The 25,834-nt window shown below is 44.8% G+C and overlaps 1 protein-coding gene and 1 pseudogene across 1 annotated transcript in view; both read left to right on the top strand.

Moving 5' to 3' along the window:
• Positions 1-25,834, top strand: part of LOC119181065 (TBC1 domain family member 7-like) — a 62,592-nt gene that overhangs the window by 11,555 nt on the left and 25,203 nt on the right. Inside the window, exons 4-5 of the mRNA XM_075884137.1 lie at positions 6,580-6,725; positions 23,223-23,352. Coding sequence (XP_075740252.1) covers positions 6,580-6,725; positions 23,223-23,352 — 276 coding nt within the window. The remainder of the gene's footprint in view (positions 1-6,579; positions 6,726-23,222; positions 23,353-25,834) is intronic.
• LOC142786445 (uncharacterized) lies at positions 6,738-12,971 on the top strand (annotated as a pseudogene).

Genomic DNA, 25,834 nt, shown 5'->3' with positions numbered 1-25,834 from the left:
TCAAGATTAATCTGGTTGCATCTAGGTCGTTTCTAGGGCTTACCTAGGTGACGCAGGTTTTTTTAGCTTGATTCTCAGCGCAGAGTGGTCCTAGTTAAACCATAGATCGTCACAGACATGACATGGATATCCAATGTCCAGAGACAGAACGTCGCGCTGAAACCAAGCGCTCACACCTCTCCGAGATGTACAGGCACATTGTCGTTGGCGTAGGCCTTTGATTGCGTCGCGCTCTTCTCGCAGCTGCTGTTGCCTTTCTTGTTCCGCTTGTGTTTTCTCATTATATTTACTTGCAGTCTTCGGTTTACCCTCATCGCTTCGCAGCCATTTGTTGATCTGACTGCTTTTTTCTTTACAAGTGAACCAGTGATGAACAGTGGGAGGAACCTAGTTTCTGTGGTGCACGGCCGCTTATGGTGGTGATAGTTTTCTGATGGGGCTGTGCGCACAAATTATGACTAGCCTAAACAGCTTTGCAGTTAAAAGCCAAGGGAAAGCATTGCGTCGTGCGATAAATAGATTGAAAGAAAAATGTCATATCAGGCAAGCACTCACGCCAAGCTATGCTTGCCCTCGTTTTCCCATTAAGGGAAGGGGTCCTGATTTTTCTGTCTTGTGAGGGCTTGTTTCTGGGCCCTGTCCGAAGGTTTTGTAGTCTGATGGCCATCACAAGGCGCCATCTATTGACCGTCACACTAGAACCGTTCTAAAAGATGGCTTATTGATCTAGGAGTTGAAAATTATATGAATTCTGCTAAACTCAATTTTTCTCAGTATTTAATGTTGCCCCTACTAGTACAGGGTGACCGGAAAAAAATACTGTAGCACACACAGTATTTCATTTTTTTTATTATTATCTTAGTATATTGTTTACATCTTTCAGCAGAGAGAACGTTACAATAGGGTTTGCGTTTCTTATTTTTTATATATGATTGACATTTTTTACTATTGTTGGGCTCCCACCTTTTTTTTTTTTAATGGAAACTGCTTTATGAAGGGTTGCACCACACAATGACGTACAACTATTCAAGAAGCACACTTTCTCTAGTCTGCTGAGTTGTTATACACCGAGACCACTTGATTAAGATTTCGAAAAGTTGTTCAAGACATCTTTAAGCAAAAGTGGGGGAATTATGGGAGGTGTGCATCCACTCAGCGCCACTCCTTCTTTGTGAACTTTGTTGAAAATCAGGCTCTCTTTGTTCATTTTATCACAATTCAGTGCCCTATGAGCTGTCTCATTAGATGCACGCTGCTTATCATTCCCTGTAGAATGATCCCATTTATGAAGCTTTGCACAACCCAGATATGCTGGTGTTGTGTACTAAGGACGCTTTCATTGCTGCTTGTGTTCTCTCTCTGAGCCATTGTTCATGGCCACTACTAACACGTGGGACAGAAACAAGAATAACGTAGAAACTTGGCAAGTCATTTGTCGACAAGGGTGAGTGATTTCAAGCTGACTGAAATTTGATTTCAGATTCCAGTGGGGCTGAACAATTTAGCCATGACATGAAGAGATGGATAGAGAGCCGAGTGAACCAGAGAACAAACAGGAGTAGCCGTTAACATAAATGACTTTGGTAAACCCTTGCAACACTTTTTGGACATGGTCAAAAAACGCCTTTAAAGTCGTCGTGCCCGCAAGCATTTGAAACTGTGTGAGCCAAACATTATAGCATGGCCCACAGCATAGAATCTGCTATCAAATTTCAGTCAGCTTCAAATCACTCGCTCTTCTCAACAAATGATGCCATATACCCAATGTCCACGGTCGTCCGCTTATTTGGGCATCATGGGCTGCGTAGTTACTGTGCCTGCCACAGCTCTGCCAAGTGTCCGTGCATGCTTTCGCTGTTGGCCGCGAGATTGAGCGGAGTTGCTGCCTGGCGGCAACTGGCTGAAGCGCGCCTAGTGTAGATCTTCCTGCACTGTCTGCTAGCCGCGTCGTGTTTGTGTGTGCAAGTACGTCATGCACATTCTCAAAGGATGGTTTGTTCGGTTCTGTCAGCAGGAGTTTAACTGCTTGTACCTATGCCTGAAATTATGTACGAAAGAATTCAGTTTTGCTTGGTTGTTAATGCTCTGTGGTAAGATTAGCGAAGCCAATATTCGAGAGTGCTGTGTATTGTCGTCGTAACCTGCATTTGCCAAAATCATTTCAATGTGGAGGCCACTTTCTGATTCAAGCACATCGTAATATGCACTTGGCATTGTCCCAAACATCTGGACTATTCAATGGTGTGTGAATTCGTCATTTTAGCGACTCAGTTGCAAACAAAAACGAGGCTCTATAGGCCAAGCACTTTCGCGTTGTTGTTAGCTGTATAACTATGGCGCTGTAGTTTCACCGATTATGCGATGAGCTTTAGTTTTGTTTATCTGACCATGGTACAACTGCAGAGTAATATTACTATCAAGTAAAGTGTGACACTTCAGTATTTACCCTGTATTTAAACGGAGTTGACGCACGCAATTGTAGCTTGGGGAGAAACTTACGCAGAAATACTCGCATGCTTAGATTTAAAATCACTTTAGAGAACCGAGACATTCAAAATTTATTCAGACGGCACCTTACATTTATGTTGTATTATTTCATAAAAAAAACTTACCTTTTTACGTTGTCTTGACCGATTGTGTGGCCTTGTTATTGACTGACTGAAGGCATATACTCCAGCAGTACTCGATGTTTGGCTAGTTGGTGTATGTCTGAATTTAATAATCAATTTTACGCCAAATTCACGACCACACTGCGTGTGAAGAAAATGCACAGACAGGACGGAGCTGCCATGCATTGATGAGAAGTCGATTTATGTTAGCTTGTTTCCTCAAGGAATACATTAGACAAGTGAGCACCCATCCTGTTTGTGTGTTTTCCTGGTTTGCAGTGTGGTCGTGATTTTGGGGTGACATTGACTATTGAATTGCGACGAGAGGCAGTGGCCATTTTTTATTTGAAAAAAAAAAAAAAAAAGCAAGCCCATCCCATAAAGTAACCAGACCTCCCTTCTTTCAGTTTTAATAATTAAATATGCATCAAGTGCATAACACTTGTACCATTGTCATGCATGTAATCCATCAATGAAAGCTTTCTGCTGAACTTTTATAAGCTTTTTATACTTTTACTGGTGCAAGAACATGTGCATACATGGTAAACATCAATTAAGCGCAAAGCGCTGTCAGCCACTAAGCTTTTCTGAATAAATTTATCGACTTTCCCACATTTTATGGTGAACAAAATGACAAAAAAAATTCTTATTCGTACGAACAATGGTACTGAAATCGTCGCATAGATATGCAGGCTTTCTCCTATCTTTCTCTCTCTCTTTTTTTTGTGTTACCAGATGAGCAAGAAGTAAACAAGTAGTTCAGTCATGCTGCAACAGTGTGTAGCAGGCGGAACACAAGCTAAACACGGACAAACAACACAGCAAAATTGTGATTTAGTGTGAAACTATGCAGATAGTCAGCTAGAGCGAGCAAGGCAAAATGCTCTTCATTTGCAAGCAATAGTAACATTGGATAAGCTTCTTGCATCGATTCGGCGGAGAAGGGCATGGATATTACCAGTAAACTACAGTCAACTCATTTCATTCGCTAACAATTGGCTCAAACCGCACACAACGAAGCACCGCTACATGTATTTGTATATGCACTGCTGACCGCCTATCCACACTACCGTGGGGACAGTGCTGCTACCTATAGCGCAATCTCATCGCAAGTTATTACTGAAAGTAAGCTGCTCGCTCGAAGGAAAAAAATTCGGCAGATCCCACGTACCTCGTGAATCGATGTTATGCAAAACATGCGAAAGGAAGGCGGCTGCGTTATAATTTTTTCATTGAGCAGCTACAAAGTGGCACTAAAGATATGTAGGAATGTGCGTACAGAAGTACATTGAGGGAGCAGTGACATCAACTTGATGCATGTCGCGTTTTTGCATTAAAGCGTAGTTATCGATCCCCTAGTAACTATTCAGTATTAATAACACAATAGAGGGACGAATTAATATATGTAATATCGGTTAGTAGGACCAGTATTGAAACCAATTCGAAATAAAGCCCGCCGATTTTCAGTGATGCCAGCACTTCCAGACGGTCACCTCCGACGGTCTTGCCCCATCTGACCACGTCACCACACAAAATGATGGCGTGAGTTTCAGTTGACTTTTCGTCTGCTCGGCGCACACGTGCATAAACATGTCATCGCCATCTCCATTGTTGTCGCCGCCGTGATCAGCATCCACAAGTGACGATGAAAACACTGAGGAATACGGAATCACGACGATTCACAGCGTGGTGAATCATTTTGGGTTCGATCCTCTTCTGAGTAATCGTGGTTCTGCAATTGACACCGGACCGAGCAGCAACGAGGCAGCTGAAGACGCACACTTGGGCCACGGTGGCTGGTAAGACATATGAGCACTGCGTGCTTGTTACTTGTTCGCAATGGCCGTAGTTTCAAATAATCATATTTGTGCTAACGACTCCACAACAAATCACCTGAAGTGGCACAACAAAAACACGGGATACACACGAATGTGCTGCATGAACTAAGCAAAACGAAGTAAGTGAAGCCGTTGGTAGGCAGCCAGGCGTCGCCGTCAGGTGGTGCATCGTGTAGACACTGCGATGACAACCTTAAAATTGACGTCATCGCTGCTCGCTCATCATCACTCAGCGCCTGAAGTATGGCCTAGGAGCTAGCTGAACACAGCAAAATGCTGTAGATGTCTCATGGGCGGGAACGCACCAATGACCTTTGGACGATCATTGCACTCGAAATAGAATAACTTATACGTAACGGACGGGATTCATACTTCGCTCTAAAAAAACTTGTGCATACCAAGTAGTTGAATGAATGCCACCTCTCAAGTTTGAAATTTAGTGTCACTTCTCCTTTGAACAGCATATGTTTTATATAACCACTAGTTTACAGTTGTGTTGCCATGCCAACAGCAGCATTGATATTAGCAACACCAGAAGTGGTAAGCTGAAAGCACTGGTGCTCGCGAGGATGGTAGCCCTGGACTCTGCTACATAAGTCAACTTCAGTGGATGGTGTCTAACTACAATTGACATTAAACTGATGTGACTGCTGTATCAGAAGAATACATATTTATAGTTCATAAAATTATATTGCCAGCACTGCAACCACAGTTGACATTTCACAATATTAGGGTCTATTCGAAAGTAGTTCTGAAACCTGGTGTGGCTCTGTGGTAGAATACTTGATTGCCATGCAGAATTCTCAGGTTCGATTCCTGCTGGGACCCTGACTTTTATTGTTTGCATTCCTCGAGTCAACGCTGACGATGTCAGCTTTTTCTTAATACGCACGCATTAAAACTACCCATGTTTGTTCTCGCCATGCCTGGGTAGATATAAACCGTCAATCACTTGTGGCACATACTCGCCCGCGGGCATGTGCCACACGTTTGGCAGAAAAGGTGTGACGATGTATGCAACATGATTTTACATTATTCCTGTCATGACCAGCGAGTACTACTATTCGTTAGATCATTCATTATCCTCTCATAGTAACTTTTGTTAGCGCCAAGTTGAGTTGGTGATTGCGGGAGCACCCAGTCGTAAGTGGCTAGACGGGCAGACAAGCAGACACTGTAAGTGGCTGCAGTATGCAAAGAAATGCATTTAAAAGAAGGGAAGTTGCTCAGAAGCATGACGTGCACTCATCAAGAGAACACATCTCGCCCTTTGTCATCTTGGCGCTGCGATCGTTCAGCCATCATAAAAACGATGGGCAGCGCACAAATTTGCCTAGTCATTGTGCTTGTCGGCTTCGAACACACCTGTGGCTTTGTTTGTTGCCATGCTTTAGTTTATTTTCAAACAAAAGAACGAACCGTTGGGAACTTTATGACCTGATTTGAATTAGTGAGCCTAAAAGATTAAGGTGGTGACCTGCAACTGTTGAACATTTGCCAATTGTTGTCTAGGGAGAAAGTAGCTTCAAGCCACGCGAATCGAAACGGAGCCGAAAGTACGAAGAATAGACAAATTTGTGTACGACCCATAATTCCTATGCTGGCTGAAGCGCTGTGGGTTACAGCTGCCGTGAACACTAGCCACAGGGTTCCCTCTGGTGTATTTATAGGAAACTCTATGGTATGAAAGGAGAGAGAAAGTGCATGAAGCGTATGACCAGTCCCTGTAACTCTGTGCATACTTGAAATCGATTCATGGTGTGATGAACTCTGGTAGTGAGATCATTCAATCGTTACTTTGAAAAATATTTTGGGGGCCGTTTTGAGAGAGAAAAATAGACTTGGACAGATCGCATAGTGCGAAGGACAGATAATGAGTGGCCAGAGTGGTGGAGTGCACACCACGAGATGCGAAACGTAGACAAGGGAAGTTAGAAATACGATGAAATTAAGAAATTTGCAGGCATAAAATGGAATTGCCTCACATGAGATAAGTTAAGTTAATGTTCGTTGGGAGAGGCCTAAGATGAGTTCATTTTGGGAGGAATTCTCTATTCTGTTACATTATAATATGAGTTGCTGATAGTTTTGATGCATAATTATGGTGATGCATGTGTTCTCTGTTGCCGCAGGGCAAGCAGGTGGAAGACACACTAGAGAAGGAGGACTACGAACTGTTCCAGCAACTACTAAAGATCAAGGCATTCCCGGTGTTGCCCATGGAGACGTGGTTCCAGCGGTGTTTCGCTGAAGTGCTCGACGAAGATGCCTTGGTTAGGTAATGTCATCATGCAGGCCCTTGTCACGACAAGTGGTCAAGGATAGGTGCACCTGCGCGAATTCAGCGATGGTGCTGCGCGAGAAAGGTTTTTAGGGGCGAAGCTCCTTAGGGCGTGGGCTGTGCGTCCCCTGTAGCCTGTATGTAGCCACCTCTAGTTTAGTTCTTGCAGTGTTCACTAGATGGCGGTACCGTCCCTTGTATGTAGCCACCTCTAGTTTAGTTCTTGCAGTGTTCACTAGATGGCGGTACCGTCTCCTGTATGTAGCCACCTCTCGTTTAGTTCTTGTAGTGTTTACTAGATGATGGTACTTGTAGCTGATGATGAAAAGATGCAAGATGTTATAAACTAGAAAGCGGTACTTGTAGTTGATGAAAGACGCGAGATCTTATAAAATAGGAATGATGTCACATATGGCGCGTGTCATTGGTTGAAGGCAATCGTTCAATTTAGTGCGGCGACGTACGCTAGGGGGAGCGTTGTAATAAAATCCGTTCGCTGTTGGCGCGCGCTCGGAGTCGCCGGATGGATAAGGCTGCACAGCGGAGAGAGCGCAAGGCACAGACCATAAAGCCGTCATAATGAAGGGACATCGCAAGCCATCCATCGTCTAAGAACAAATAAAAGTTGATTTGTGTATATACACACACACAGCGTTTCTCACGTCTTTACATCATGATCGATTGGACGAATTACACGGAAGATTCACAGTTTACCGATGAATCCCTCCGGAGCTTCGCCCATTCATCATCATTCACCCCGTGAATATGCCGTAATTTTTTTAGGGGCTCATTTCTAGTGGAGGGCGAATATACAAACAACCGTTTTACCCCCATAATTTGCGCCCTTACATAATTTGTGCATCCCTAATATTTTGCCAGCTTTCCGGCAAAAAGATATTTGTCCGCATATTTCACGCTCCCCGAATCGTCCAAGCCAGCTCGCGCACCTTTGGACATTTCGATGCTTTAGCCAGGTGCGCGTCTCGCTGAGCAGACCAGTGCAGTCAAACAGGCTGCGAGTGCAAACTCCCTTCTTTCGAGGACTTCCCCTGAACTAGGGTTCTTAGAATACCACACCCAAACAGAAACCGGTTGACAGGTTGCGGGAACTGCTTGAGCACTCGCCTCCCCTTATCTTCCAATCTCTACCACCGGGATAATGGCGAGAATGCACGATCACGTCACGGCATGGACGACTTTCTGTATTGGAGGCGTGCGAGGACCTGTCGCGCCAACTGTTCCCCTCGTTCTCTGCGTTCGCACTGCAAAGCACGCTCGGTCGATTTCAGAAGTTTAGGTTTTGCCATCCGGCCGAGGCGTTTTGAAAGTTCCTTGCGATGTGCTATAGTAATTATATTCTGCAAAATTGAAGCTTGCTGTTGTAAATTTCACTGAAGAAAATGGGAAGCATGCCGCTGAAAGCACTTCAAGGGGGCGTATTTCAACGTGACGACGTTAAGGTACACGAGAAAGCGGCAGAGTGCGCACTTGCTAATTCAAGCTTCCTGCCATTGAAAGGGGCTTTTTCAATTATGTGCAGATGCTTAGTTACTCCAGTATTGCCGTGTCATGGGACCTAGTTTCTCCTAGCATTGTCGAAAGGGCTTCAAGAAAATGGGGTATCGACGAACCGAGGACAATGCGCTTCGGGAGGGCAGTGGCAGCGGCTGCGACGATGATTCCCATCAGACTTCGAGATCAGTGATTCTCGCTAAACCGCGCATGACTGAATCTGACTGATTAAAGTACGCACTAATTCTTTCAAATTAACAAGTACACTTCATTTGTGTTTGAATTTATTTCTTTTTTTATGTATATACAGCGCACGTTAGGACTGTGACACAATATTTCGTATTTGTGCACCCCCTTTTCGGGGCCCTAAAATCTCAAAAAAAAAAAGGCACAAATTATGTGAGTAAACAGGGTAATATATCGTGGTATCTGAATTCGCTTCAAAACAAATTTACATTATTCAAAGAACAAACATATATCACCATGTATTTAGGCAAATGTAGCTTCTGTAAATATGACTTTATGATAGCTTAAAGGCGCTATGCCGTGAGACCACCTATATTGTGAGCATCCCCACTGCCGTAAAGAACACTTCAACTTTAAATGTTCCTAAAATGTTCATCTCATTTCATTATATTTAAATTTACAATTCTATTATACAAACTTATATGCACTAAGTATAGTAACGTTTATAACGGGATGTATAGTACTAGTTATAAGTTTCACCCTGGTGCTATACAATTCTTGCTGCCAGTCAATGTTGCTTTCACTTTACTTCAAACCAAAAGGTGACATTCACGCATGCCTAGTTCTAATTCTTTAAAATATTGTACAGGTTAGTTGAGTCCTGACGAAAATTTTAATTTTTTTATGATATGTAATATATGCTATTTGAACTGTTTGATTAAAAACTTTTTGTCCAAATCACTATTTGCTTCCAAGGCACTTCGAACCTTGAACTTGCTCTTTACCCATGCCTACTCACTTCTTTCTTAGATGCAACCAAATTATTTTAACACACATTTGAACCAAGGAAAGTATAGGGAACATAATTGTTTTGTTTAAAAAGGCACTGACAGAATGTTAAACTCGAGAAATGTCCTTCGTTTGAATGCTTGATACACATAAGACTTTTTGACCAACTTTGAATGGCATCCATCGCCTGGAAGTTATTTTATTTTCAGGGCAAAACGGTGCACGAAAGCTCAACAGAGCATCCAGTACCCTGCGACGTCGACATTACTGTGACATGGTCGGTCTGACCCGTACCATTTTGAGTGTTGATTCATTAGTAACGCCGAAACATTCTGAGTGACGATTGGCTGTTAAGGTTGGCAATCAGAGTGTGCTTATTATGACACTGAATAGCATCACACCTGAAAATGCTCTAACTCCTGGTGGCTCTCCTTATTCTTCATGCCCGATCTTCATCGCACCACTTTGAATGGTTTTATGAAAGTACTAAATGTAAGCCACGAAGACAGGAAAAAGGAAAGGGCAATATTTCATGTGCACTCCTCAGTCAGCGTCTGGGAAAACAGTTGTGCGCTGCGCTTGTGTTCCTTGAAAAGTGGAAAAAGTGGAAAGAGCGTGTTGCTTCATTGCTTCACACAGCAACATGACCACAAGCTATCAAGGTGGAGCTAGGATAGGAAGGTAGGTTATGGAGTAATATTATTGTCAGAGAGTGACATGCAGATATTGTTCCTAAAAAATTTTAGTTAATGTGCATGCTTCTGTGTGCCAGCGCTGTACTGAAATGCCATAGTCGTAGATGCTAGAGGTCGTATAGGTGAGGCCATCTAGCGACATAAAAAGGAACCTGGCACCCACTTAACTATTTTTGTAGAAACCTAGCATATTGCGCTTTTCTGCTGATGTGCATTCGTGGTAGCACGATTCCAAATGTATTGTCTTGTTAAACTTTTTTCGTTAAGTACTACACTTGGCAAAAACAAAGAAAGATGCTAAGCAACTATCATTGCCATTGTCTGAATTGTCTCAAAGCTTTGATATTATTGCCATGCTGCTTCATTAATACAATTTCCAGCAGTTAGCAATGCTATAATTAAAGAATTATGATGCACATGTGAAGCTGCATTACCATATCACATATAGCTGTACATAAAACATGCGAAATAAGGACAGTTGTGTCAACTTCGCCTATTAGAAGGCAATTAAATTCTAACTGTGTTATGCTATGCTAATATATGGTTTGAATACACCTCGCAGCTGTCTAGCCCGTCAGAGTGATCGACAGACGCTCGTTACATCGTGACCAAGAAGAAAAGCCCTCTTTAATGTTTCGTCGTGAAATATATACAGTCAGAATGATCACATGACTCCCTTGATAACCGGATAAAGGAAACCAAGATAGCGCGTGTCTTGGCGCTTGTCTCTGGAGCAGGCGGACACGGAATGCATCAGGATGACGTCACATCTTCCCCGTTTTATAAGCATCGTGGGCCTGCCAAAAAAAGGAAAGCATTTCAGAAATTAATCATCAATACCAAGTCTTTTCGGAGCTCGTATGACGCTCCCATATCGCGTCGTTCTTTGCTCAGGACTTGAAGTTTTGTTCGATGAAGGAGGCTCTTGGATGTCGGACGACTTGGTAGCTACGATGTCTTTGTCCGTCGCGTCCGTTGGCTCGCTGTTTCGTGGATGCTGCTCCATCCTTACGGGGCTTCTTTCTCCTCCGTGTGGGAGAAGGGAGAGATGATGCCTGTTTCTGCGTACGGTTTTTCCTTCAGTTTGGACCCAGTAAGATCTCGGTGTTTTAGAAGGACGAAGGACCGTGCCCTCGGCGCCTCTGTCTTTGAGCCATACTTGAGTGCCTGCGGATAGACAGGGAACAGGTCTCGCAGCATGATGTTTGTCAAAATACATCTTTTGTTTTTGTCTGTATTTTTCGTCTTGCTCTTTCCAAGAAGCCTTTACTACATCTGGCTTTAGCGCGGATGGCCGGCAGGGTACTTTTGAGCGTAAACGGCGGCTCATTAGCAGCTGCGCTGGACTATAGCCGGTTGGACCCGGCGTGTTTCTATAGTTCAGCAATGTGATGTAGGGGTCCTCTGCCTTCTTCAAAAGTCTTTTAAGAGTCCCTACCATGCGCTCAGCTTCCCCGTTAGCTTGAGGGTTACGAGGACTTGTTGTGACATGCCTAAAGCCGTAGTTTCTTGCAAAATCAGCAAACGTGAATGAGATGAATTGTGGTCCGTTGTCTGATATTACCGTTTGCGGTATCCCATGTCTGGCAAAGCAGCTTTTCAGGTGCTGGATGACCGCCTTCGACGACGTTCCTCGATCCAGCAGGGCCAGCTCAGGATACCTGGAGTGATAATCAACAACGGCAAGATAGACAGCTCCTTTCATCTCAAATAAATCAATTCCGATTTTCTGCCATGGCAGCTCGGTTGTTTCCGGTGGAATCATTGGTTCGGAAAATTGGGTACACTCTGTGGCGCATGCTTGGCAGTTGGCCACGGTTTGTGCAATGTCTTTGCTAATTCCTGGCCACCAGAGAGATTCTTTAGCGCTCGCGCGGCAGCGTGCAATTCCCTGGTGTCCCTCGTGAACCCTTTAAAGCATTTCTTTCTGCAGCGCTCGTGAAATCACCAGCCTTGAGTCCTTCAAAAGCAGCTGCTTGCATACCGTGATGTTACCACGATGTGCCCATAATGGCTTGAGAAGTTGTGGTGTCAGAAGTGGTTCCGATGTAGCCAACTAGCGCTTCAACGGCCCCGTCAACAAGCAAGCGACTGGCAGCTGCGTCTACGAGAACAAGCCGTATCGGCGACAACGCTTCAGAATGGCAAGAATCAAGCCTCCTAAGCCCTACGACTTCCAGAACGCAGCGGATTGGCCCGCCTGGATGGACGAATTTGACGACTACAGATTCGCGTCTGGGCTACATGAGAAAAAAAACGAAGTTCAAGTAAGGACTCTTCTCTATACTATGGGCAGAAAGTCGAGGGAGATTCTTAGATCGCTAAACGTAAAAGACGAAGAAATGAAGAACTTCAAGCTCGTAAAGTCTAAATTTAATGACTACTTTGTACACACCAAGAACATAGTCTACGAAAGTGCTCGCTTTAATCTACTCCGCCAAGAGCTGGGAGAAACAGTAGACCAGTTCGCAACCGAGCTTAGCAAGTTAGCCGACAGATGCGAGTTCGCAGGCATGAAGGAACGCCTAATAAGAGACCGCTTCGTAGTAGGACTACGGGACCAGGTTCTTTGGGAAGAACTGCAGATGGACCCCAAGCTAACGATGGCCACTGCTTTGGCAAGAGCGCGTACGAGCGAAACCGTAAAGCAACAGCAAGCAGAACTGAAAGAGCATGAGGGCACAGTTCCAGAATCTTGCGTCGCGCAGTAAAGCCCAAGAAATCCGCTGCAAAGAGCACATTTACTCGCTGTCAGAAGCCCGCTTATCATCAAAATAACTGCAGTTATTGTGCCGGACCATTTCACCCGCGAAACAAATGTTCAGCGCAAAAAGAAACGTGCAGATTTTGCCGGAAGTTGGGCCACTATGAAAAGGCATACTGAAAAAAGAAGCAAAGAGACACAAATCTCAATAGCATCGCCGAAGGTGATGGCAAGTTTATAGGCACGGTCGAGCAGTGTGCGAACACACAATCTGAGCATTTCGTGACGGTAAAGATAAATGACCAGACGCTCCGCATGAAAGTAGATACGGGAGCCGAAGTGACAGTCGTCGGTGAAAATTATCCTTTTCTTCCGCCTTCTCTGGAAAATGCAGCCGATCTTAAAAGACCTAGCAATACTACCATCCGTACGATCGGAAAGTTTGACGCTAAAATATCTTGGAAAGACAGCTGTTCACAACAAACCATTTGTGCAGAACTTGCGCACGCCCTTGTTGGGACTACCAGCCATAAAAGCTCTGGGAATTGTTCGTTTCCTAGATGAATTAGACACTGCTGACAATATCGGAAGCAAGTATTCCAAGATATTCCAAGGCACGGGTACCATATCGGGAGAACACACCATACGCCTTGTGCCACATGCAATCCCGTACAGTCTGTCTACACCGCGACGGGTTCCTATTCCCATGAAAGAAAAAGTCAAAGAAGAACCGGACAGGCTATAACGAGAAGGAATGATACAGAAGGTCGAAGAACCGGCAGAATGGTGCGCGCCTATCGTTCCTGTAATGAAGCCGTCTGGAGCAGTAAGGATCTGCGTTGACTTAACTCAATTGAACCAGTTCGTCAGACGAGAGCATCATCAACTGCCAACAATTGAGCAAGTTATGGGAAGCTTCCAGGAAGCCAAAGTCTTCTCTAAACTAGACGCGCATTCTGGTTTCTACCAGATTAGGCTTTCCATGGAATGTCAAAAGCTCACGACGTTCATTACGCCGTACGGGTGGTACTGCTACCGCAGGTTGCCGTTCGGGATTACATCCGCACCTGAAATTTTTCAAAGAAAGTTCTCGCAAGTCCTAGAAGGCCTAGATGGCATACTGAACTACATGGATGACAATCTGGTGTACGGCAAGAACCAAGTGGAACACGACAAGTGGCTTTGTACGTCCTCGAACGACTTCAACAAGCAGGCGGCCACGGAATGCAGCAGGATGACGTCACAGCAGCTTCCACCCTGCTGGAACCAGCTTGTCAGATGGAGTATGGCAGCAATGGCTTATGTAATTAAGTAAAACTTCATTTTTCCAGATCTCATTATCTCGGACTCTTGCCACCGTCCCAGCAAAACTGTGGGTACTTCTATGGTGTCGAATTCATTTGGAGGGATTTAGCTGCGCATCGGTTAACTCAGACAACTCTAAAAAGGGCTATTGCAGTGGTGGAAGTGCTGTGCGAATCGCGCCATACTGCACCAATCGACCTGCTGCGCAACACCGCGCCTAAACGGTAGTTAGCACGTGCTACGCCAAATTTAGTTGAGAGTTTTATCATTGACCAAGCAACATGTGTGGACTACACAAAAGACGCAACCACACCCATATGAAATTCCACGTCCATATCAAACGTCGTATTTTAGATCATGCATAAATCCTGTGCCTCATGAACACAATTCATGATTCTTGTCAAGGTAGCGTTTTTGTGCATACCTTATTATGCAGCTCTATATATGTCTTACCTGAAAGGCTGTTAGGCAAACTATAAACAGAGCAGTGGTGTTGCAAAAAAATCGCCACATAATTGCCGAGCAACCGCTGAGCGCGTGCTGTGCTCGGCAACGGTGCGGCGAGTTTTTGCCTTATAAACTGAAAAAAAAAAAAAAAAAAAAACTTCAGTGTCACTGGTGAAGCAATGACTGCAATAGCAACAATTTGTAATGTTGTAACAGTGATGCTGCACGCCCTCTTTTTTTTTCTACTTTTGTTACCGCACTTTTGCGCGTGTAACTCTGCTTTGCGCGAACTGCCCCCGAATGACTGGGAACCATCTAGGTAATCTTAGAACCTTCCTCAGGAATTTCGCGTTCAACGTGTACATTAAGTTTGTTCTGGAACCTACGTGGCCGCTAGCGATAACTCTGGAATCTCCGATGGCTCATGTATAAATGCCGACGCACTTCGCTGCATGGCATATTATAGACGGCCGATGCTCTATATGCGTTCGCTGCTATCAGTCTACACCGTGCATTGCTTATAGAGTTATGGTTCTTTTTTCGGGCATGGGTTGTTAGCCCAAATAAAAAGTTCACTCATGAAAACAGCAGCTGCAGCCATTGTCGACATCACGACCCCATGACAATATGAAGGCTGACAGCCAACGCTTCTGGATCTGACATCCCGACCCCCACAACTACAAAACGCTGGTGGAAGAGAATCAGTACGTCCGCTCCGGGTAAAAATGCTGTTATCGCACGATCTCTTTCCATTGAGAGCGCACCACGTAGATCGGTTTACGAACCGTGCGCTAATGATTGCCGATATCGCACGGGCCAGCTATCACAACCACACGCTTGATTTGAGTCAAAGTTCAATGCTGCCGTTCGAGTGACCGCCCTTTGTCTCGTGCCTTTTCACGCTTGTTCAAGGCGGGCCGCGTGTTTGCTCTCTGCTTGACCATTCGACGGAACTTCTAACACGCATTGGGATGCTATCTCGTGCGCCCTCGGAGCGACGGAGATCGGCCGTTTCGTTTAATATCTGCTTAAGCAGCTCGTACCACCCCAGCTTATGCAATTTTACATGTGGGCCGAACTTACGATGCGCGGGGAACAGTACCAACTTGTAGTTTATACAGAATGTGGCGGCGACGATGAAAGCCCGTCAAGTGCCTATATAACTCTTATCGCAATAGAAAAATGTTCACTTAATTTTTTAGCAATGGCGCTCATTTAAACTTTGTCATGGTTCTCATGTTCGCTGCGCCACTTCAATGACCGAAAACATAAGTTTTTTATATTTATTTTTATAGAGCAATATGAGTTTAGTATAAAGATAACTTTTATTATGTAGTAGCTCATCTCTAGTCTTGAGTTGCTGTTCATGTTGGAGGCGGTGTTTTAATCACATTTTGAACATTGCAAAATTTTAACATTAAATTTTTTTATTTGTCTGAGGTTTAGTAGCTGTCCAGAACGCCGCTTATGTTTTTTTTTTAAGTTGCTGCGCTTTCGTCTTTGATGTTGTAAAGTTTAATATATATGAATTTCGGGTATGTCTGGTCACTTGATCAGCATTGCATGTTTAGTAAAACGACTGAAATGTTTTGTGTTTACCGGAAAGCAAAAATTATAATGTGTGGCCCGAGAAATCTGCTCCAAAACTAGATTTCGATGCTCCAAAACACACCTTTTGCTGAACCAGAGCTGCCACAAAACTCCCTTTTTACTGCTGCAAAACTGCTCTAAACCCACATTATTCCTGCTTCCAAAGTTGTTCCAAAAGACTGAAGCCTGCTTCCACCCCTGCTATTGGGACTCCAGCTTTGAGTAATGCAATCTCGGTGTCTTAGGGGCTCAAGCACTGCTTGTCGTAACCTACAGCGGTATCAGAATTTTGGAGAAACCAAACAAACTACAGCAGAATGTGATCATGATGATAGTGAATGAGGGGGACGTGGCTAGGTGGCGCTATTCACCCAACCACCGCCAGCACAGCTGCTTGTTATGCCTACACTGCTAGTTTCATTCTGTTGCAACTTCTCACATAGGGGGCAAGCTCGCACATGTTACGTTCTCCAGTTGTGCTTGTACACGTTGCCACCACCATCATGCTTCTTAGTGATGGCGACCATCACCGGGCTGAAGCGGCCACAGCAGCCAACAAATGGTTGGTTGGTTTCTGGAATATAAAATCCCAAAATCACCATATGAATATTAAAGACGCTGTAGTGGAGGGCTCCAGAAATTTCGACCACCTGAGGTTATTAACGTGCGCCCAAATCTGAGCACACGAGCCTACAGCATTTTGACGTCCATCAAAAATGCAGGCGCCGCGGCCAAGATTCGATCCGCAGCCGAGTGTTTTAACCACTAGACCACCGCGGCAGGGTGCATCCAACAAATGATCTGCTTTGTTCTGTGTCGGTTATTACGACAGCAAGCGTGCACACCCCCTCCAGATGGGGTTAAAGAAGATCGTTCTAGCACAAATTCAGATGACGAAGCTGACAAAAATAATGTAGTTTTTTTATGAAATAAAAGTTGGTCTGTGCCGAGTACATTTTTCTTTTGTTTTCATGGTCCACTCGACAATCCGGAACTCGGTCAACTCGTACATTTTCGCCGGTCCCGTGAAGTCTGGGTTAATGAGGTTTTATTGTTGTAATAATGGTTATAGTGGTGTGCATAGTGGTGTGCAAAGTTATAGTGGTGTGCATAAAGGACAAGTCATGTGCCTACTAACACGCCTCGTCTGCGTAAACACATTACCGCCCCACGTGCCACCCGTTACAAAACATTGTTCACATATCCAGTATCATCGCCAATATGTGCGCACATAAGTCCCAGTTCACTGTAAGCTTTAAATGTGCTGGGGCTTTGGACTCGGGCTTTCCAGGGAGGTTTTCTTTAAAATGACACTTGTCGCACGCAGAAACCGAACGTGCTATGCTCGTCTTTGTCTCTAATTGCTTAACAAAATACACGTCATTGTATATATTGCAGTGAAGTCAACATATTGCATTACTTTTTGTCAACCCAGTCAAAAAAGTTCAAGTGGTCTAATTGGCAAAATCAATAGGCATCAATTGGTTTTCAACCCATTGGAATTTCACCACCAGTCAGAAACGTACCGATTATATTCAATTGATAAACCAGTTCATATCCAATTGGTTATAACAATTCAAAGGTACGTGGTGTTCAATTGGTTAAGAAATTGAATAGACGTGGTCGTTCAATTAAATCTAACAGGTGCTCAACTTGTCAGCCAGTTGTAATAGACTGGTTCCCAACTGGTTAACCGGCTGAGCGCATATTGTCATGAACTGATGCTCAACACAAAGAGCCTTTATTAGACAATAATAGTTCGACAAAAATGTCCCACACAGAGCGAGCTTCGTAGTACAACTCCCCATTTCTGTTAGTAAGGGTATTTGTAGTCAAACTGCTGCTCGTTCTGCTGCAGCTTCTGGAAAGGAGGTCGCTGATATATTTTTGCTTTTGCTTTGTTCTGCATTGCATCAGCAATCATGCAGGCAGGCTGCGTGAAAGAAAAATATGATAAGACAGAGAGAAAAATTTACTACATGGCTGTAGTAAACAGGTTATCACACTAGTCTAAAAATCTGTAACTGCACACTCTGGCACTTCAACACGAGTAGTTCAAGATTTTCCAGACATGAGCATTAATCCTTAGTGGTCATGCATGCCAACATCAACAGTGCAAGTCGGAGCGCGTCATTTGAGTGTTCCAGATGGATGGACAAGACTTACCATGTACAGCAGCTCCCACACGTCATGCTTGCCACGCCCATGCACCATGCGCGCTGCAGTGCCAACACTAGTTATGGTAACAAAATGTCCAAAAGGTACTAATAATACAACAGTTAAGGTGGTTAAAGAGTAAAATACTTGCCTTCATTGTAAAGAAACAGGGCTGAATCAACGGACCATGCCAACATGATTACTGCAAAGACGCTGGATATAAAACATGCCAGTAAAGCTTGTGACCTGTGTCCACTGTGGCTGGCTGTGGTAAAAAAGTGCGGTCCAGTCGCGATGACAATGCTGATGGCACTTGCCGCAGTGCATGCACTGTGAGCCCATGCACTTTTATGAAAATATAAATTATATGACTATTGCTTTTGTCAAAAAAACAAAATAAAAAGATTTGTCATGAGAAATAGTATTTGAAAGTTTATTTCTATTGCACTTTATCACATCAAATGCAACGTTTTTGGAAGGTTTGTTAGAAGTAAACAAACGCTTGTTCAGCCGCTTTCTCACTATGTTCTCGAATGAATAAACTGCGGCGTCTGCTCGCGTCAGAAAGATGTGAAGTGTCAAGAAAAGTTTGAAGCAGATAAAGTACTATAGTATGGTATTTTATGATTTTGGAAAAAAATTTTACAAAATTTTTACCACCTTACTCATGGCCGGCTTCACAGAACTTGCACATGGCACTCTGGTTAACCAGTTGAAAAGAACTGGTGTTCAGCTGGTCAGCCAGTTGAAATTGACTGGTTTCCACCAGGTTAACCAGTTGAACGCTTACACCATGAACTCTTTACAACTAGAATGTTTCCAATAACGGGTCTACTCCAATTGGAAAGTGTTTTCCAATTCGGGTGTGCACATCCAATTGGACCAACAAGCATTCCAATTGGGAGACCAATCGAAATTCACTGTTCCAATGGTTTACCAATTGGGATGAGTGCAACCAATTAGAGTGACAAGCATTCCAATTGGGAGACCTATCGGCAACTGCTGGACCTCTTGGAATGACCAATAGAAACTGTGCGGTCCAATTGGTCCTCCTCATTGAACTTAGAAATGTGGCAGTTTGGGCTAGTTGGTATGACATGACGATAGTTATAGCACGAGAACAGAACGACCACAAAGAGACAAGAAAAACACGAGCGCTCGTGTCCTTCTTGTCTTTTTGTCGTCGTTCTGTTCTCGCGCTATAACTAGTGTTCACATTGAAGCACCACATCTAAGTTGGTCTCCCATTCATACCATTTAGGACCAATTGCTAGGAACTGGTATGTCCGATTGGACCCATTAACTTTTTTTTTGACTGGGAAGAAATGTGTTTTTCCGACGGTTGCCCTTCTCTTTTTGTCTACATGAAAACAATTTTCATGTCCACACATGACGATAATATGCACGAAATATTGATTCGAGGCACCGATACTTCTGCTCCAGACTACTTTAAGCGCAGTTATTCGAGCTCCGAAACCACTGCAAAGCACAATCATTTCTGCTTCTGCATTTCTGCACAAGCTTTCTTCTTGCTATAAAAATTCATTCATATTCTATCTTAGTTGGATCACCACTGAGTGCAACAGTATTGCATAAACCACCAGCATATCTACAAAAATATGTAATGTATGAATATAGTCAGTAAAAATGCATCTGAAAACTGAGTGATGACTTCTTAAGCATTGCAGAACCATTTTGTTGTAGCAAATTTGCTTTCTGCTCAGCTATTGCTATTGTTTCAGGCACAACTCCGGTGTTTGGCATCAGGCAACTAAATGAAAGCATGTGGTGTGCACTCTCAACTGCATATTCTAGCCTGGTTTAATTTGACCGCGTCACATTATGGCAACACTTTTCTACATTTGGTGAAGTTGAAGAAATCTTGCAGGCTCTCGTTTCGAAGGCAATTAAAAATTTCTGTGTTTCATGTAGGAAGGCAAATTCAGGGGCTCATTTTTCTTCTACACACGACATCATAATGACGACATTTAATTTTGCAGTTTCATGTGATATAAGACTTCATGTTCATTGCACGTATTTTGAAAAATTTCACTCAATTTGTGTTGCTGTCAACAGTATTTAAGGTGTAGCGAACGAGAGTAGAGAGACGTGAGACGACGTTGAAGGCGGCCGACGAGGCCGTGCCGATTTCGCCACTTTGTGAAAGGCCAGAAGCCGAGCTGTGGTGGCTGCCAGTGTCTAACACGCCTGGCGCGTGAGCTCATTCCGTCCTCGCACAGCTAGAGCTAGAATCACCTGCACGAGAGGCGCGTCGCGGTGGTCAGAATATGATGACGATGATGGCACTACAGGGCTCCCCCCCCCCCCCTAGCGCTTTGTGCGATTTGAAGGTATATGGGGAAAGAAAGAGAGCGACAAATACTATATACATGAACGGCAATTCATAAAGTGTCCGTTGGAAAGTCCAGGTCATCAACGGGAAGGGGCTATCAGCAACCACTGGGTCTCTGGCAAATGACTCTGGGAAAAACGCAGCGGACGAAGCTGAAAGCGCCAAGTTGCGATGGTCATAGACACGTGCGTCTGACGATGACTTGGCGAGATGATTAGAGAGCGCACCCGGCGCGGTTCAAGGAGAAGTGGCTGACAAAGGCACCCACAGGAGAAGCCGTAGGAGGGCGTCGAAAAATCCGCACTAGTGACGTGGGCGAAACAGTGCAATTCAATGACACGAAAGCATGACGGTTGATTGCTGAAGTTAAACAGCTGTGGCGGCGTCTTCGACAGTGCACATGACGGCGACATGACTGTCGACAAGGAGCAGTAGTCCGGTCATGCTGGTGCGGGCATCGGCGGCGATGGAACACAGACATCAGCATTTCATTTCGGCTCGCCTGACAGCACGGGTGGTCGAGTCGACGTACGCGCAAGAACTGTGCTCGTAGAAGTGCACGATGGTCACAGCGGGCAGGCAGTTGCACGGCGAGCGGTCGATCGAACAATCACGCAGATGCAGTAGACGCCTGGGCCATGGCATGCCTGAAGTCATGGTACATTCCTGCTGGGTCGTGTCACCCTTCAAGTACTCTGAAGGATGGTCAGTCGTCGTCCCATGACTCTTAGAAGCACCTTCGGTGGTCGGCGCACGAGGGCTCGCGTGCAGGTCGCATGGCTGATGGTTGCCTCAGTCGCAGGCACAGTATGTGTCATGTGCTCTGCCATAGGCGGACCAGGCACGCCGTACGCAGGTGCATCAGTCATGGTTGCAGCATCCCGCACGTCGGTCGTACCTGGTGAGAGGCATGAGCTTCGGCTGCAGGGTACATCGAAGGCGATGCTATTGGCTTCTGGCAGGACGCCCATAGCGCTGTCGTGGATAGGTAGTCACCTTCGGACATCGGCAACACCTCCGCGGACGGGCGGGTGAATAGCGGGCGTGATGATGTCTATGATTCTGGCAGGCTGCAAGGCATGCGGCGAGGTCGCCGTTGTGGAGCCTGACCTGCCGGAGTTGTCTTAGGCGGACGAGGTCGAGGGAGACGTGCGAGTGGCAGGCACGTGCGACGGATCTGCGTTCGCTGACTCCAAGGGGACGCACCTCTCAGTAGTGAAGTCACTCGAAATGGCAGCGTCGACTACCTTGTCGTCGTGGTCAGGTGCAGGATTGTATGTTCCTGCGACCGGAGCTGAGGTAGAAGGAGTCGTAGCTGGGGTAGTGAAGTCGTGGTCGATGGAGGGTTGCGGGCCGGTTGATCGTGCGCGCTGCGACACAGTGGCAACCCCAAAGTAGCGACCCTGTAGCAGACGAGCATCACAGTGCAGAGGGCGTCAAATGGTTGCGGGCTTGTGGTTGATTTTGCAGCAAGATGGCGAAACTCAAGCGGCAGCACGTCGAGCAAGATGGCGAGCATAAGCGGCTAGTCCGCAATGCCATTCACAGCGAGAACGGCGTCGAGCCGCATGAGCCATGCCTGTGGTTAAGTCGGGTGGAACGGCGGCACTGACGGGCAGAGTCGAGAGTCGTAAGAACATGGCAGCCGATGGCTTATCGAAGGGTGCGTTCTCCGGGTCACTACTGTAGCGAGCGAGACGAGAGAGAGACGTGAGACGACATCGAAGGCGGCCGATGAGGCCATGCCGATCTCGTCACTTTATTCCAGGCCTGAAACGGAGCTGTGGCGGCTGCCAATATCTGACACGCCTCGCGCGTGAGCTTGTTCTATCCTCGCACAGCTTGAGCTAGAATCATCTGCGCGACAGGCACAGGGTGGTGGTCAGTAAATGATGATGATGATGATAGCACTACAAAGAAAATATCTGATTTCATTGTGATATGCCAAGTATTGCACAGTTGACGTACCTTGTACATACTTTGTATATGCAAGTGTATTGTTCTCTATGTTGGGACCCTCTACGAGGGTTGACAGTATTAATATATAAATAAATAAATACAAATCAAGCCAAGTAATGTATAGGGAACGGCATTTGTAATAGGACATAAATGTGAACAAATTACATGGAAGAAATACTACCAGCAGGAACTGAATTGACAACTTTGAATAACACGTCCGGTGCTCTACCAATTGGGCTTTTTATGCCCTCATCCACTATATGGGGCGTGTATGTGCATTTAAACTTGGGAGTGTTGGTCAGTGCTTCCAGTAGCCATAACGGCCAGTGTGGAAACCCCTTTTTTGGCCAGTTGGCTTTACCCCATAAAGTTGACTGGGGGATAACCACCGCTGTACTCCACTTGGTAGAGCATTGGGCGTGTTATTCAAAGCTATTATTTGAAATAGATATTAATTCAAATGAGTAATAATTGAAAATGAGTCAGTGAAGGTCAACCACTTGATAGAACCTCAAAGCATTAGCGTCGTATGCTAAGTTTCAGAAATAGCATTTATATGTGAGGACCTTGGCTACAATAATGTTCTGTTGATGCACAGTGAAGAGCACTCAATGCTTACACTAAATCAATGCATTTGCTACTTGCCGTTTGAGTGAGCTCTAGAAATGCCCAGATAAATGTGCTGGAGGAACTCCCACAATGCAGGACTGTATAAGAATCAATCGATTGATCGATCAATGGGGAAGTATCTCTACACTCTATACAGTGAGTGAACTGCTGTGACTGTTGTGTTGCAGGTTATGGGACAAGGTGATTGGCGGCTCGACCAGGGTTCTGCCCGACGTGGCGGCGCTCCTGCTGATGTCCTTGCGAGTGGCCCTGCTCAGTGCTACAGTCACGGCCGACGTACTTACGCTGTTGAGCAAGGTGAGACGATTTCTCTCGACAGACACGGTCACAGGTTTCGGGTGTTCAAGCAAGGGTGTCGAAGCAAAATGTTTTTCGCTTCAGCTTTAGTTTTAGTGCACCAAAAACAGTTCCGTTCTGTTCATGTTTCAGAAAGAAAGAAAAGTAACTATAAAAAAGTAGATAACAGCATAAGTTTTTTTCTCATAAATGAATTATGCATTCTTTAAGCAGGCTAAATACTTTTGCATCAAGGGATTGAGCATCATTTCAGAAGCAGCATGTTATAGAGCGTGGTCTCTGGTATGCAAGAACACTGTTTTCATGAAACAAATTTCAGCGCCAACGATTCCCTATCCACGCTGGCACTTCAAGGTCCAATTTAAATGTTGTAAAAAGCGTCGGTTGCCAACCTTTTCCTTTCCCACAAAATTTCAACAGATCTTTACTTTTGAAATTCCTTCCTGAGATATGCACTAATACTGTACCCTGAGATATAAATTAATGCTCACGCTGACCTCAGTTGTTTTGAATTGCTAACATTTTCTTTGAACCAAAAACAGATAAAACAGAAATCGTTTTCGCTTCAAAATAAAGTAATTGATAACATTTCAGTTACATTCTCATTCCTGTCACAAATATGTTTTTTTTCTTCTTCTTCTTTGTTCTGACACCCTGGCTCAAGCAGCTGCCTGATGCCATAGTCAATGGCAAAGGAAGATGCCGGTCAAATGCAAGAATAACTATAAAACAAGAGGTGTTTCAGCTCCCGTGCAAGGATCTCGTTACAATGATGCAACGGAAGCAGGGGGCAGTTAAGTACATGGAAATCGCTGGCACAAGCAGCATGCACAAACAGAATGAAGGGTGCCAGAATCACAATTTGGATTAGTAATGACCCGAGATCAAGTCATGAGGTCATATTTCTCTCAGTAGCTAGCACATCCGCACTGGCCCAGTCAATACCGTGTCCTTTCGTTACAGAATCTTTTGAATAAACACCGGAAGACATTTTCTCTTTTTCCACATCATCACAACATTGCTTCGGGTGCCATTGAGAATGACCAGTGTCGCCGATGTACGCATTACCGCAGTCTGCACTGGGAATATTGTACGCGACACCAAGAAAGTCGTCTTTTGGAAGCTCGTTTTTAACACTGATGAGAACGCTTTATTTAGTTTTTTTCAATGGCACAAGTGCCACTTTTACATGAAAAGAATGAAGCCTGCGTGCTAAGGTCTCACTGATCCCTGGAGCACACGGTGTTGTGGCACATAAACGATGAGCAGACACGGAGTATTCACCAATAGCTGAGCGAGACAGATAGCACTGCACCGAATTTACGAAAGAAGCCGAGCAGCCGTTGCTTGAAAGCTGAGCATGAAATAATTCCAAGTCTATTTCCAAGTCCTGATAGGCAAAGATGAATCAAACTGAAGTTAAGTAGCGTCTTGTGTACCTCAACTTCCAAAACACACTGAAGCAAAGTCCTGTTCCTCCGTCTGGCACCCTGACATCGATGAATTGAAGGCGGCGATCCTTCTTCAACTGTCAAATTTTTGGCTAGTTTAGTTGACTATGAAAATGCATCCAGTTCATCATTCATTATTTTGAAAAACTGCTAAGAAAATATGAGAAGGTGAAGATAGAAACTTGCAATGAGAAATTTGTAAATAAGATGTGGGTGCTGGAGCAGAATTTTTCGCGAACGGACTCGTTTTTTTCGATGCTGCAACTGATTAACTGAGGGAGGGAGGGAAGTTTGACTGGAGGATGTAAAGTTCAAGGCATCGAAGTTGTGACCAGCTGTGCCACTTCTTTTGGTAATTTTTTTGCCGTGTCCATGTGATGCCCATTTAACCTAATATTTACAAATTTTCCAACCCTGGGTCAAGCTCGCCGAGCTGTTGTCTCTTGGGAGAAAAGCCCCATTTGCGATGAATCACTTTTTAAAGACGATAGTCTTTCTAGAGGACCTTCGATGCCAAAATTTTAGTCTGTCTGTCTTTCTGTCTGTTTGTCCGTGCTAACGATGCTTCAAACAGCACCAAACGATACCTCAGATGGCCAGCCCCATCCGCAGTGCCCACCAATATTGCTCAAGTTTCAGCGTTCACACTTCTGTAATTGTCAATTAAAAAGCAATCATTGCATATATCTGAGGCACCATAACAACACGTCGATATTTTGTATGTGTGTGTTTATTCTAGAAAAGGCACACTCAAGTAATTCGAAGGACTGTAGCATTTATCATGCTGCGGTGACATTGCAACGTGATGCTCAAAAAAAGGCAAATGTTTTCAATGCTTTGCTAAGATGACACAGTGGTGGCATCTGCCCGTCGCTTTGCGTTCTACATCTTAGTCGCCTTTGAGACAGGCGGGCATCTTTCTCAGTGGGTGCGCAGGCCTTCCTTCATTTTTGAAGATAACTGCCAGATGGCGCTCGTGTTTAACGTGCCTCTATGCGCTCGTTCGCCTTCACTGCGCGCATCGAGACTCT

This window comes from Rhipicephalus microplus, unplaced genomic scaffold (assembly GCF_043290135.1).
Source record: "Rhipicephalus microplus isolate Deutch F79 unplaced genomic scaffold, USDA_Rmic scaffold_24, whole genome shotgun sequence".
Taxonomy (NCBI): Eukaryota; Metazoa; Arthropoda; class Arachnida; order Ixodida; family Ixodidae; genus Rhipicephalus; species Rhipicephalus microplus.
The sequence above is the reverse complement of the archived record's forward strand: the minus strand, read 5'-3'. Positions and strand labels throughout refer to the sequence as shown.